At 63.4% G+C, this 14,836-nt stretch overlaps 2 protein-coding genes across 2 annotated transcripts; one reads left to right on the forward strand and one right to left on the reverse strand.

Annotated features, from left to right (window-relative positions):
- Positions 1 to 2,045: 2,045 nt before the first annotated feature.
- Positions 2,046 to 4,529, forward strand: PLA2G3 (phospholipase A2 group III; the record flags this gene model as incomplete). Its single annotated transcript, XM_082491449.1, has 7 exons — positions 2,046 to 2,475; positions 2,556 to 2,688; positions 2,778 to 2,912; positions 3,059 to 3,564; positions 3,673 to 3,802; positions 3,947 to 4,081; positions 4,290 to 4,529. The coding sequence occupies 7 exons, from the start codon at positions 2,046 to 2,048 to the stop codon at positions 4,492 to 4,494; spliced, it is 1,674 nt and encodes a 557-aa protein (XP_082347575.1). The 3' UTR covers positions 4,495 to 4,529.
- A 548-nt stretch (positions 4,530 to 5,077) lies between these two features.
- INPP5J (inositol polyphosphate-5-phosphatase J) lies at positions 5,078 to 13,618 on the reverse strand (the record flags this gene model as incomplete). Its single annotated transcript, XM_082491521.1, has 12 exons — positions 5,078 to 6,085; positions 6,213 to 6,317; positions 6,552 to 6,644; positions 7,042 to 7,179; positions 7,454 to 7,643; positions 8,005 to 8,114; positions 8,498 to 8,609; positions 9,215 to 9,390; positions 9,461 to 9,577; positions 10,147 to 10,255; positions 11,780 to 11,890; positions 12,834 to 13,618. 12 exons carry the CDS (start codon positions 13,616 to 13,618, stop codon positions 5,465 to 5,467), a joined length of 2,667 nt encoding a protein of 888 aa, XP_082347647.1. The 3' UTR covers positions 5,078 to 5,464.
- Positions 13,619 to 14,836: the final 1,218 nt, after the last annotated feature.

The raw sequence follows: 14,836 nt of genomic DNA on the forward strand, positions 1-14,836 counted from the left end.
TCCATTATCTTCCAGACAAACCCAAACTGGGTGCTGAGTCCCTGACATGCTCACACACTTGGCAAGCCAAGACTGCACCATGCTGCTGGCGCGAGGATCTCCCCACAGGGCCCCCTCAGGCTGGCATGGGGCAGACCTGGGTGCACTGGGAGTGCAGGGCACAGGAGTGCAGCGCAGTGGGGCAGAGCCCACAGCAGGAGAGCTCTGTGGTTCCCGGTGGGGTGGCTGAAGGCTGGTCCCCCGGGGCCAGGGTATCCCCTAGCAAAGCCCCCGTGCCGGCATGCCAACCCTCATCCCACTTGGTGAACAGAGCCTGCAGGGTAGAAATGTCCTTCCATGGGACAGGAGCCATGGAGCCTAGAGGTGGCCCTGCCAGGTGACATAGCAGCTCGGAGACCTTTGCGACACCTCAGGTGATGCCACGGGTGGCGCACAGCAGCCATATCACAGCTGCAGAGTGGACTCTGCACTGTCTGTGGCGTTGGCCTCTGTCCGTGCTGTTAGGGAAATCCTGATAAGGTGAGATAAGGCTCCACTGCTGAACCCTGTCTGCCAGACCCTGGCTTCCCTGCAGCACTCCCCGGCACACGGGGCTCTGCAAACCATCTGCCCTGACCCCCTGGCATGCAGAACCCCAGCAGGGCAGAGCATCATCCCAGGCAAGGAAATAAACCCCAGGCTGGCTCTGGAAGCACAAGGTGCACCAGAGGAATCTCTTTCTGATTCCTTCCTTCCCTTTCCAGCCTCCTTCTGGCTCCCCCTTGGTGGAAAGAGGTGAAGCTGGACCCTGGTGGACCACTTCTCCAGGGCAGTGCCAGCATCCCTCTGGGATGTAGCAGGATAGGGGTTCCTGGACCCACCAGCCACCTTGAGCAACATTCCCCCAGGGCCCACGGGCCCTAATGTGGGGGGGTGTGAAGGGTAAGGGGCTGTGAGTGCTGTCCCGCAGCCCAGCCACACTCCCCGGGTATCTACAGAGGAGACACATCCTGGTTCCCAGGTGGGAAATGTACCAGCACAGACTGGGCCACCAGGTAGAAAGAAGCTCTGTGGGGGTTGGACCTTGGGATCCCGCTGGGCTGAACAGGAGCCAGGGATGTGTCCTCACGGCAGAAGCCACCAGTGGCCCCAGCTGCACCGGGCAAAGCGCTGCCAGCAGAGCAGGGGAGGGGAGCACCAGGAGGGGGGGACCACATCACTACGTCCTCTCCAGCCTGGGCTCACCCAGGAAAGGCATGGACTTGCTGGGGCAAGTCCAGAAAAGGGCCACGATGGTGGTGAAGGGACTGGGGCACCTGTCCTATGAGGAGAGGCTGCAGGAGCTGGGTCTGCTCAGCCTTGAGCAGAGGGAGTTGGAGGGGATTCTGTTAATGTATAGAAATACCTGCAGGGAGGGTGCAAAAAGGATTGAGCCTGGCTCTTCCCAGTGGCACCCAGTGACAGGACAAGGTGCAATGGGCACAAGCTGGAACACAGGAGGGTCCCTCTGAACATCAGGAAACACCTTTGTACTGTGAAGTTCAATGGACATGCACGGGGAACAGGCAACCTGCGCTCACCCCCACACCCCCACACGCAACCCGAGGGGTACACGTGTGCACAAGGCGGGTGTGCAGACACCTGCACACACATGCATGCACTGCCTCAGCCGCAGCCGGTGCCCGAGCGGGGGTTCTGCACCGGCAGGCGGCTGGGGCTGCCCACGGAGCCGCCCGGGGTGGGGGTGGGGGGGTGGGGGGAACGGTCCGGGGGTGCCCGGGGAGGGAGCACATGGGCAGAGGGTGCATGGGACGGGGCGGGGGGGGCACGACCGGGGGGAACAAGTCTGACACGGGGGTACACGGGAGGGGGTGATGCCCGGCAGGGGCGGGGCAGCCGGGCCGAGGGGTGCACAGGAGGGGGATACCCGGGCGCGGACCGCCGTCCCCGCGGGCCTTCCCCGGGGCGGGGCGGGGCGGAGCCAGCGCGGTCCAATCAGCGCTGGGTCTGCCGCCGGGCGTGGGCTTAAAATCGGGCGCAGCGGGAGGGGCGCGCGGTGGCGCGGGATGTGGGTGCGCGCGGCGCTGGCTTGCGCGGTGCTGTGCGCGTGCGCGCGCGCCTGGCCCGGCGGCGCCGTCGTGTGCGCGCGACGGGCGACGGGGGCGGGCGGCGCGCGCTACGTGGCCTTCCTGAGCGGTGGCCCCGGCCCGGCCGCGCTGGTGGAGAGCGCCTGGGTCGGGCGCGACCGCCTGCGCGCCTGCTGGGCCCGCCGCGACCCGCGCCTGGCCCGCGCCTTCCGCGCCGCCTGTGCCCGCCGCCCGCCCGCTGCCCCCAGCGCCGCGCTGCGGCGGGACCTGGCCGCGCTGTGGCGGCGCCGCGCCGCCTGCGCCGACCCCGCTCCCCCCGGAGGGCGCCGGCGGCGGCGGCGGGGCTGGACGCTGCCGGGTACGCTGTGGTGCGGTGCCGGCGACTCAGCGGGGAACGCCAACGAGCTGGGTACGGGGGGCGGGCGGGGGCGGCGGTCGCAAGCAGCCCACCCTCCCGGCGGGGCCGCGCTCACCGGCCGCTGCCCGCAGGTCTCTTCCTCGGCCCCGACCTGTGCTGCCGGGAGCACGACCAGTGCTCGGCGCAGATCACGGCGCTGCAGTTCAACTACGGCATCCGCAACTACCGCCTGCACACCGTCTCTCACTGCGACTGCGACGCCAGGTGCGCCGGGCCGGGAGGGGGCACACCGGGAGGTGGGGAACGCAACCGGGGGGCCGCAGGGCCTCTCACCGTCCCCGTCTGCCCCGCAGGTTCCGGCAGTGCCTGCTGGCCCTCAACGACACCATCTCCAACATCATCGGCGTCACCTTCTTCAACCTGCTGGAGGTGCCATGCTTTGTGCTGGAGGAGAGTGAGGAGTGTGTCCAGTGGCACTGGTGGGGAGGGTAAGTACCCCGGGGGTGCCCCCTGCTGCTGGGTGCATCTGCTGCTGTGGCCCCCGGTGTGCCCTGCCTGCCCTGCCGGCTGCAGAGGGGCACGACTGGGGCTGGTGTACAGGGCCTCATGGTGTGAGGCATTACGGTGTCCCCAGGTGTGAGCGTTACGGTGTAGTTCCCCTGGCCAGAATGGTGCAGCAGAATCAGTACCACTACAGCCTGCCCACAGAGGAGACGGGCAGCCCTGTTGTGCAGCCCCTGGGCAAGGGAAGGAAGCCCTCTAGAGCAGAGCGCAAGCAGCTCCGACAAGGACAGGGGCAAAAACCCAGGCTCCGCCAGGCACAGAGACCTGCGACAGCCCAGCAGCCATGGGGCCCAGGTACCTTGTCTCCTGCGTCTGCCAGGGACAAGGCTGAGCCCACAACCAGACACCCAGCAGCACAGTGGGGGCTGGAGCCCGGCCCCCCAACAGCAATGACCGTGTTGGAACAGGACCTTGCTGGAGGAAAACGAGTGCTGGGAAGAGCACAGCAGGGGGCTCGGGGCTCAGCACACCCTGCCTGCACGGCCCACGCTCAGGGTGGCAGCGTTGGATCCAGCCCAGCTGTGGAGCGCTGCAGAGCCACCCCTATGCCTGCCGTGGAGAGGCGCAGGCAGCCCAGTGAGTCGGTGCGGGGAGTAGAGCGTGCATTGCTGCTGGGGTGTCCCGAGGCCTCAGCCTGGTGGGGTTGTGTGCCGGCTATGCCCCTCACTGCCCCACTGTCCTCAGGCCCACGCAGGGTGTGCAGGTGCTACAAGCACCTGGACAAGTGCGAGCACCAGATCGCACCCCATGAGGTGAAGTACCAGCTGCACAACGTGGGCACCCAGACGCTCTTCCACTGCAACTGCACTCACAGGTGCGTGTCCAGGAGGAAAAGGCAGGGATTTTCCCACCATCACAGGGCACTACAAACAGGTAGTTTGGGGTCAGATGAGGTGGGACCCAGCAGGATGCCCACCCTGGCCAGCAGCTTCTGACTGCTGCCCTCCTGTGCCCGTAGGCTGGCACGGTTCCTGCGCAGGATGAGGGACCTAGGTGATGCAGAGGTGGCTGTCCTGGCTGACCGCATTGCCACGGACTGCTTTGTTCTGGAGCCACCCACTGACTGCAGTGCAGGCGAGGGGCCACAACACAAGTAAGCGCAGAGGGTCAAGGGAACGGGGCCTGTGGGGGCAGGAGGGATGCCCTGGTGGGGCTGGGTCTGTCCTGCAGGCTTGGCCTGAAGCTGGCATTGCAAGTGTTATCCCCTGCTCTGTTGTGCCACGAGCAGTGCTGGGATAGAAGGCAATGGATGGGAGTGCTGTGGTGTTACACTGACGCTCACAGCTTTGCTTCTCTGGCAGCTGTACTGCAGCAACCCGGGCTGTACTAGTACCTGCGCGGCATCTCAAAAAGACCCTGAGGCGCTGGGGTCCTCCACATGTGACCTCTAAGGCTGAGCATCCAGACTGGAAGACACAGGACAGCGGTAACACCCTCTATGAGCGATGCCTACAGCTGGCCTTGGAGCAGAAGCTGGGTGCTGGGCACCATGTGGTGCCTCGATGATGCCTGAGAAGCACTGCCTTGCGTGGGGAGGAAGATGTGCCGTGCAACAGCCACAGAGTGGAGCTGCTTGATTTCTGGTCCTTGGGACAAAGGATGGCACTAAGCATGGCTGCTGGCATGACTGCATGGAGCTGGGGCAGGCAGAGGGACAGAGAAGCCTCTGAAGGAGCTGTGGCTGCAGGGGGGGTGGCCATGGCTGCCATCCATAAGCATCAAAGCAAGGGGAAAGGAACAGGCAGGCTTGGGAAAGGGGAAACTCATCATCTTCCTTCCCTGTTGTCCCAGGAGGGGATGGCAGGGCCCCTCCTATGCCTGGATTTGTGCTTCTTCAGTTGAGGGGGGGCAGAGCCCTGTGATATGGTCCTGGCCCTCCTCCCCATGCAGGGTGGGAGGGTGGTTTGTGCTGGCTCCCAGCCCTAGAGCAGGTCCAGGGCTCTGTGTGCAGCAGCAGACGAATAAAGGGTGGTCTGAGCCTGCTGCCCCCTGTTCACACTGTGGCCCCCACCCCAGGGGCTGATCCTGCCCCCCTGCAGTAAGCACAGTGCAGCTGGGGTGGGCCAGGATGGTTTATTTTGTTGCTTGCACTACATCCAAGGCTGAGGCACAGTGGAGGCAGCAGGGAAGGAGCAAGCTTCAATCTCGGGGGTACCCTGGGGTGGTCCTCGCTCTATGCTTATCAAGGCCAGCACTACTCCCATAGGACTGAAGGACCTTACACTTAGAATTTCATGAGGGACTTCCCCCCACCCTACTACACCAGCCCTGTCCTCCCCTGTGCTACCTCCCAGCCCAGCCAGGGCCAGGGCAGCAGCTCTGACTGGGGGAAGCAGGGGGAGGCCCCCACCTGCCAGGCACACAATAGGGGTGAGGAATCACTGCAATAAATAAGGGAGGGGTGTCTCAGCAGGAAAGTGGCAGAGGAAAGCACACAGCAAGGGTGCTACAGGGAGGAGGGAAGGGGGCCACTGCATCAGCGACCCATGGCATAGCTATGGCTGTCCAGCTCCTGAGGGCTGCTCCCCTCCTTTGGGGAGGTGCTGCAGCCTGGGGGGCTGGTGGGGCTCATCCTTCGGCAGGGGTAACCCTGGTCTGTGCTCTCCCTCTGCCAGCCCATGGCCTGGTCAATCATCTCCAGGCGGAGTGCAGGCAGCAAGCCCAGGTTCCTGGGGTCTGCCCGGGCCAGAGGGTTGTCAGCAGAGACACGCCGGGGGCCACCCCGCTCCCGCACAGTCTGATAGAAGGAGCTGCCCTCATGGCTGGTAGCTGCCCGCCCTGACTCCTTGGCTTTGGCTCCACAGCACCCTCGCTCCTCCTGGGGCAGGTGGATGGTGGGGATGTCCCCGGAAAGGCCTCGGCGGCTCTGGGGTGAAGGGCTGCGGCTTGTACCCCTGTCTCGGCTCGACGGCCGCAGGATGAGGCCCTGGAACTTGGCCAGGCTGGGGCTTCGGCTCCGGTGCCGTTTCATCTTGCCTGGGCTTGGACTACGGGATTTGGGGGCCAGCAGGACAAGCGTGCTGTCATCCTCCTCTTCTGAGCTGCTGCCTGAGCTGTCTGTGGGGCTGCTGCCCTCCTCCGACCTGGGCAGGGAGATCTGCACCCCTGCATCAGCACTGCTGGCTGATCCTCACAGGGGGCTGTGGGGTACCCCAAGCACCCCTACACACTTTCCCCCCCCGCCTCCCTCAGCCCCTCAACCCAGGGCTCTTGGCCATGCTGACCTGGAAAGGCTCGGTCACGCCAGCGATGCTGCTGGAGGTGTTGCTGTAGTATCCGAGGATGTACTCGCCCTTCCCCTTGGGCAGCGCCTCCTCTGAGAACATCACCTGCAGCCCAGAGAGAGCTGATGGGCACCAGGGATGGTCACAGGGGTGCCCCCTCCCACCTCCAGCCCCAGCTGAGAGCAGAAATACCCGATGCCAGCACAGTGAGCCTCCCCAAGGCTCAGCACAAAGCAATAAGGAGCTACCCCTCCTGCCCCATCAGGGGCACAAAGGGGCCACTGTCCCCCACCATAGGGCACATGTGCCCAGTGTGACAGCAGGGCTGCCCCAGCTCACCTGTGCACAGAGTTGCTTCTCTAGACAGCGCTCTCCATCATCGCTCCTGGCCCAGACGTAGGACACATAGTCTTTAGGATGCCGAAAACCCACCTGAGTGCATGTACACAGGAGAACATCAGCCCTGCCTAGCACCATCAGGCATACCTGGCCTTTGCTCTCTTCTCATTCAGCCCCCTCTCCTTGCACAGGGGCACCAAGAGCTACCTTGCACCCACCCCACAGCACCCTGGGCCCACAGGAGTGCCAGCCTTTGGACCCTGTGGGGCCCACAGAGCAAGAGCAAGAGGGAACTGCTGTATCTGAGCCTCCTAAAGCAGGGCCAAATCCTGCTGCTAACTGCCAGGGCCTCCCAGGGGAAGGGAGAGGACAGGTCTGTGCCATACACTTGTGTCCAGAGGTAGGGGGGTAGCTCAGAAGGGACAGACCCCACAGTGCTGTGCGGTGCGCTCCCCACTCCCTCCAACCCCAGCAGCCCCCACGCCCCTACCCGGTAGAGTCCTATCCAGTCCCAGGAGCTCCGGTGGAAGCCAGCAGCCATCTTGTACCTGACAACCGCTTGCTCAGGCCTGCTCCATTCATCAGCCACATAAATCTCAACCGGAGGCTTGTCTGCCTTGGAAGCAAACTGTCAGAGACATGTATGTAGTGAGCAAAGGCATGCCAAAGAGAGCTGCCCCTGCTGCCCAGGGCACCTGTCTAGGGCTGGGCCCTCATGCATACACCAACAGCAGCCCCCAGCAGCAAGAAAGCCGAGCTTACCGAACAAAAAAAAAAAAAACAAAAAAAAAACAAACCACCACACACACACACACCCCCCATCATATGCTGCACGCACTAGCTGAGCATCTCACCCCTGTAGCTCCTGCCTGTGTGACCAGTGGCCCCAAGACAGTGCTCACCTGCACTGCAAAAATGGCAGCTACTGGTTTGTGGTCGCTGACGGTGTACTCCATGTGGCTGCAGTAGCAGAGCTGGCTCACTGACAGGATGCCTTGGCTGGGCTGGTGCCCGCCCCCACCAAGCCCGACACTGGGAGATTTGATCTTCCAGAGGATACGGTCAGTCCAGGCAGGTTTTCGCTTCTTGGCACTGCAGGGCACAGAGGGGCATCTCTTGCCTGGCAGAGGGCAGTGGGCTCCACCCCAAACTGCCTCCCCCCAGCACTATACCACACGCAGGCAGGGGATGCAGTTTGTCTCAGCACACAGTTCAGTGTGGCTGCAGGAACAGACCTGCGCTGGCACCAGCATGACAGTTGTGTTCCAGCCTGCTGTCCCCAGTCCAGCCCCTGCCTGCCCCAGCATGGTTCCCCCCATCCATCCACACCACCATCAGCCCCTTCCCTGCTCACACCAGCGCCTGCCCTGGCTCTGAGGCCCACCACTCTTGCATCCCTCAGCCATGCCAGCTGCTCCCAGGCCCAGCACATGCTTGAGCTCTGCTCTCCTACCTGCTGTCATACTTGTTGGTGCCCACATCAAACTTGAAGGTGGGTGGGAAATTCAGGGGTCCCTCCTGAAAGCCACTGAGGACAGGCCAGGTGCTCTTGGCAATGTTCAGCTGTGGGAAGGAGAGCAGGTCGGGGAGCACACCAGACCCTATGGCCAGACCCCTCTGCAAGCCCCTGAGACCCAGCACAGTCATCCCTGGCCCATTGCTGCCAGCCCCACACAGCTCCCGGGGTTTGTCCAACCCAAGCAAGCAGTGACTCCACAGACCAAATGCCCCCAGCTCCTCCTATCACACTGATAAAGGAAGTGTGTGCCCAGCTCCCATGCAGACCATCCTGGGCCTGTGCTGCCCCCGCCCCTTCCAGGGCCAGGGCCCTTTGTGCCCCATGGGCAGCAAGGGGACATGCCCTGTCCCACAGCTGCAAGTGCAGTTTTGGCAAAAGCCAAATGCTGCTCGGGGTCTGGCCAAGGCAGCACACTCATCCCTCTCACCTGGTCCTTCTCCCAGAGCTGGCTCAGGATGTTGCTGTCGATGGCATACTTCACAAAGCGGATGTCGAGGCTCTCGATGCGGAAGTTGAGATCCCCAAACCAGAACACAAGGCTGTGGGTGGGAGGGAGTGCGACGGGATGGAAGGGCCGAGGCTACCGGAGTCAGGCAGCACAGCAGGGGGGAAAACATCCTCAGCCTGCAGGCAGCCTTAGCCTGCAGCGCAGGCGCTCTCAGGAGCACCAGTGAAGGTCAGTACACAGCCAACAGCTTGGCCGGCTGCCAGCCCTGCCAGGATTCCTCAGGTAGGACCAAGCACCATTAACCAAACAGGCCTGGTCTCCCTGGGCAGAAATTGAGGGTGGAAATTTCCACCATAAGGCACCTACCAGAGTCAGACCACACAGCCAAGACACCAGAGCAGAGCCGAGCCCTCCACCTCACCAGTCCCAAACCCCAACAGCACCAGTATGGCAGGAGCTGCAGTAGGCCTGGATGTGCCCCAGGGGAGACCAGGGACCCCTCTTAACACCTACCCCATTGTGCTGGGTCCCCACTGGGCCACAGGACAATCTTGCAGCTCTGCAGACAAGACCCCATCTCCAAGCTGTGCTGGGATTCAGGGGACAAACCCCAGACCCTATCTGGAGGTGGTAAAGGATGGAGGCTGGCACTAGAGCCCTGGCCCAGATTGGGGAGCAAAGTGGTGGGGTACGCACTCATGGTCCAGGATGCCGCTGGCCGCGTGCCCCTCAAACTGCTGCATGTGCAGTATGGTGGCAAAGTCCTCCTTGCGTTGCTCCGCCTTCTCCAGGTGTGCTGGCAGGTGGCAGTTCAGGAAGCAGACCATGTGGCCGAAGATGGAGAGACGAACACTCACCCCACCCTTGTTGCCCTGCATCAAGAGGATCCCATGACTCCTCAGGAAGCCAGCCCCTCACCACCCCGCCTGGGACCACACTCACCCAGTAGCCTCCCAGCCCCGTCCTTGTGCAGTCTGTCTGGATGTCCTGCAGGAAGGGGAGGTGGTAGTACTTGGCAAATACCAGGAGGATCACACCTTGCATCCGCACTGTGCTGACCTGGAATGAGAGCAGAGGCTGAAGCAGGACGGTAGCCACAGCAGAGCCCATAAGGGCAGGGACAGCTTCTCCCACCTCCAGGCCAAAGAGATAGCACCTCCCTGACTAATAGCGCATTTAGTTGTGCTGATCTACGCACACCCTCCTGAATACTGACAGCTGAGATATGCCCAGCAATGCTAAGGCTCGTGTACACTGGGGCAAGTGCCCTGGGACCCACAGGCTGCTGCCAGAAGCAGACTTGTTCCCACATTCACTTCCTCGCCCTGGTGCAATGCAGCAGGCAATAAGAAGTGTCCCCAAAGCACCACAGGGGAAGCCTAAGGCACAGGAAAGGGAGCAGGGTGGCACAGGCTAGATGGCACACTGGCAAGATGCACCACTAGCCCTTGGGCCAGACCCCACACACTGCTTGGATGGCTGCAGGTTGTCCCTCCAGCAGTCTGTCCCTCCAGCTGGCTCTCCCACAGCACCTCCTCCCTCTGTCCCTGCAGTCCAACTCTTCTTCCTCGTGGTCCACCTGCCTGGCAGGCAGAGACAGTTGCCCAGCCCCTTCGGGACCTCCTTACCAGGACGAAGTGGAAAGGGCTCAGTGCATCCATGAAGAGCTCGCTCCACTGATCTGTGAAGAGGGCATCCTTCAGTCGCTTGTTTATCTTAGAGTTCACCTCTTGCAGCCTGGGAGGAAAGGGACAGGTCCCTCAGGCACACCAGGGAAGTGTCTGGGTCCCAGCTAGCAGGAGCTCCTTGGGAGAGGTGCCAAAGCACAGTGCTGGGGAGCAGGGCCAGGGCGGGAACAGCAGTTCAAGGGAGGACCCTGGGTTTAGAGCACAAACCAGCCATATAGTTGCTCCAGCAATACTGGAGCATGTGCTAGCAGAAGGCACAAGTGGCCCTGAATCCACAAGGCCTTAGCGCTTTTTAAAGCGGGAGCATTTCAGCTGCACAGGGCTGGGCAGCCCTCTGAAGCCTATCTCTCTATGCGAGACGGGCTTACAGGACATGTCAGCTGCATTGGTCTCTACAGAGAGGCCAAGTCTCACCCATACTTCAGCTCAGGATGTCCAGATGCATCCTAGCCACCAACCTCAGAGCAGCAGCAAACAGGTTAATAGTGCTCCTCCTGGCTCAGCAATTAGTGAAGAGAGGGAAAGATAATGTCTGCAGAGAACAGCAGAATCAGGAAATGCCTTGCCCAAGTGCCAAGCGCTCAGGGCACAAAGATGTGGGTTAAAGGAAGGATGCAGGTAGGCAGAGACACCGTGGAGGTGGGGAGCAGCAGGACACCCTGCCCCAGCCAGGACACAGTCCCAGCAAGTCCCTTGTTGTCAGCTACACCCCCTGCCCCATCCATCTAGGCTCGGGTCTACACCTCCACAGCCCCACATGGTCTCATCCTGCTGAGTCCGCAAGGCTGAGCGGACCAGGAGACTGGCTCCAACAGCCTCAGCCTTACACCGCTCCCTCCCCAGGGAGAGGAACACTTGGGGGAGTCCCCAGGAACATCCTGGAGGCAGATCCAGCTCTTTCACCCCACGCCCACAGGCAAAGGCTGCTTCTCCCTCCCTGTACAAAGGGAGCATGTCCCTGGTCTTAGCAGGAATCCACACGCACCACAGCAAACCTCGAGGGACCAGTTTGCCCTTAGACTCTGGCAAAGCTTGCCTTGCCAGCCACACCAATAAAGCCTTACCACACCAACACAGCTCTGCTTTGCCTGCAGTTAAGTGTTGCCAGGGGCACAGAGCCAACCCAGCTGTAAGAAAACAGCAGATTTGTGCCCTTGAGGCCTGCATACCATGGACAAAAGCTGAGATGAGGAAAACGCTCCCGGAGGACTTCATCAGGCGAGTTAAATGCCTCTACAGACCTGACGCCAGGACTGCCAGGGCTCATGGCGAAAGCACCGCTTGCTGAGGCCATGCTCTGCACAGCATAGCCAGCTACAGGCTCTTCAAGAGCTCAAGTCTACTCAGGATTCAAGGGTTTCTGTTCTGCTTAGCACTCCCATTTTACTAGGAGCTGATTCTCCATTACCTTTCCTGACATTTTACCGCTTTCAATGCACACCCCTCCCTGCCCACCATGCCCCAGGGGAGGCTGGGGCTGCAGCTCTTCCATTCCCCACCCCCCATGGCTATGGGGATCCCAAAAAAGGGATGTGGTGGGGCAGGGGAGGGGGCCTGCTCCTCACCCTCTTACCCAATGGCGATCACATCCGCATCATTTGTCTCGCCCGTGTTGAGGTGCAGCAGGGATGTCACATCATTCGGGGGCATGGCTGTGCCCACGTTCCAGGTGACCACTGTGATGCTTGGGAGGACAAAGGAAGAACAGGCTAACACTGGGGTTCAGAGGTCCTCCCCACCACCCCCATTCAGCCCCCAGCTTCACCAAGGAAGCTTTCTGCCTGCAACAGAAGTGGCTGCAGCTGATGCTCAGCTAGGGCACATACACCAAGTCCTTAACTCCTGTGTGCAGAAATGGGTCCTTGTCTCTAAATTCCCCCAGGGTCTGCACCTCCACGCATGGCAAGCCCCCCCTGTAACCCAAGCCCCGGTGAAACCAGCACAAAGAGCCCTCATTTTCATCACCACCAACTGACACAGGCAGGCTGGCACAGCAGGCAGGCACACTGCAAGACAGGGTGTCCCCATAAAACCACTTCCTCTCCCTTCCTCAGGAATCACACATCCCTCAGGCACCTGGGGAAAAGGATCCAGATCTCAGCCCCCAGATTCTGCCCCAGAACGCAGCCAGCCCTAAAGGCCAGGTCATCACATGTCACAGCAGTCCTGTGAGCCCCGCAGCAGTGTCCTTCACCAGTGCAAAGCCACCATCAGTCACGACACATTAATGCCATTACGCAGCATACGCCAGCGGCCCGCGGGCTCTTTCAGCAGTGCTAGGACGAGTCTCAGTCACAGGAGACACATTTCAGCAGCGAGGGAGGGTAGTGCCACATCATTTCCAGAGCTCATGGACAGCAGGGGCAGATGGCACCTGCTCCACAGCCTGTGCCTCTAACATGCCACCCCACACAGCACCCACTCCCCTGAATGCTGCCTGTGCAGACAGTGCACACTGGGCATCCTTAGCCCAGTGAACCCTGCTGGCCCCTCACCCCAAATCTCCTCCAGCTGAACACAATCCACAGCAGGAAGAAAGGGGCAACTCCAGCCCACAAGAGGCTTCTCTTGCTGCTTCGGCCAGGCATCACTGCCCCCTGCTCTCCCCCCACAGCAACACCGCTCACCGGAACGAGCCGTCCTCCGGAGCCCTTCCCGAGCAGCCAAGGAGCACGTCGCAGGAGTCGCTGGAGGTCGGCAGGCCGAGGGACCTGCCGAAGAGGGGCAGCTCCTCGGGCTCCGGTTTGGAGAGGGCCGCAGCCTTGGACAGCCCCCCCCGCCCACCGCCGATGAACTCGCTGGAGACGGCTTTGGGCAGCCCGGCGGCCCTGGGCGAGGAGCCTGCCCAGGCCGAGATGTGATCGCTGGACTCGGCCTTGGGAAGCATCTCCCTCCGTTCGGCGGGCAGCGGCTTACCGGGGACGGCGTGCTCCAGGGAATCGAGCTCAGGGAAGGCGGCCCGTCCCGGCGCCACCGGCGACGGCGCGGTGGGGCGAGCCGCCCCCCCCCCAGGGCTGGGGGGCAGCAGGGCCGGCAGCGGGAAGGCGTGGGGCCCACCGGCCCCCTCCGGCTGGGGTCGACCGACCTCCAGCGGCAGGGGCTGGGCAGCCCGGCCCGGGGCCCGCTCCTCGGGCCCGCCGCGCTGCGCCTCCCCGGGCCGCGGGCAGCCGTAGGGGAAGGGGTCGCAGGCGGCGTCCGGCCGGGAGCTCCTGCGGGCGCCCGGGACGCCGCCGCCGAGGAAAGCCGCCCCCGAGGCGCCGCCGTCGGGCTGGGGCCGGGACGAGCCCCCGGGGCCGAAGGGCACCGGCCGCGCGGGGGAAGCGGCGGGCACGGGACCCCGCGGGGGGCCGGGCCGGGGCCCTGAGGCGGCGGCCGAGCCCTGGTCCGCGCTGCCGCGCCGGGCCGGCTCCATGAGCGGGAGACCCCAGCGAGCACCCCGGCCCCGACCCCGGCCCCGCCGCTCCCCTCACGGCCGGCCCGGCCCGGCCCCGCCCTCACCTTGCGGCCCCGCCCGAGAGCGCCGCGCGCCCCATGATGTCAGCGTCCCCCACCACCTGCCCGGCGCCTTAAAGGCGCAGCAGCGGCACGAGCGGCACCGCCGCCGCCCCGCCCTCCCCCGCGCTCACCTGCCACCGCCCCGAGCCCCTCACGTGACGGCTTCTGCCCCGCCTCCTCCAATGTCCGGCCCCCGTCGGCCCCCGCACCCCCCGCCGGCGCGAGGAGCGGGGCGCGCGCCCGCAACGAGCACGGGGACGGGGCTGCCCGTGCGTGTGCACGACTGTCCTCGCGCGCGCACGTCTGCCGCCTTGCTGTGTGTACGTGTGCGCCCGTGCGCGTATCACAGAATCACAGAACGGTTTGGGGTTGGGAGGGACCTTAAAGCCCCCCCAGTGCCACCCCCTGCCCCGGGCAGGGCCACCTCCCCCCAGCCCAGGTCGCTCCAAGCCCCGTCCAACCCGGCCTTGACCACCTCCAGGGATGGGGCAGCCACAGCTGCTCGGGGCACCCTGCGCCAGGGGCTCACCGCCCGCACAGGGGAGAATTTCTTCCTCATATCTCGTCTAAATCTCCCCTCTTTCAGTGTAACACCGTTCCCCCGCGTCCCACGGCTCCCCTCCCTGGTCCAGAGTCCCTCCCCAGCTCTTCTGGAGCCCCTTTAGGCACTGGAAGGGGCTCTGAGGTCTCCCCGGAGCCTTCTCCTCTCCAGGCTGAACCCCCCACCTCTCCCAGCCTGTCCTCCCAGCAGAGGGGCTCCAGCCCTCCCAGCATCTCTGGGGCCTCCTCCGGCCCTGCTCCAACAGCTCCGTGTCCTTCTGCTGGGGGGACCCCCCGAGCTGGAGGCAGCACTGCGGGGGGGGTCTCCCCAGAGCAGAGCGCAGCAGAGGGGCACAATCCCCCCTCACCCTGCTGGCCACGCTGCGGGGGATGCAGCCCGGGATGCCGGGGGCTTTGTCGGCTCATGGTGAGCTTCTCATCCACCAGTACCCCCAAGTCCTTCTCCTCACGGCTCCTCTGCATCCCTTCATCCCCCAGCCCAGATTTGTGCATGGGATTGCCCCAACCCACATGCAGGACCTTGTACTTGGCCTTATTGAACTTCACATGGTTTGCATGAGCCCACCTCTCGAGC

The sequence above is a fragment of the Vanellus vanellus genome, assembly GCF_965231255.1.
Source record: "Vanellus vanellus genome assembly, chromosome: 16".
NCBI lineage: Eukaryota > Metazoa > Chordata > Aves > Charadriiformes > Charadriidae > Vanellus > Vanellus vanellus.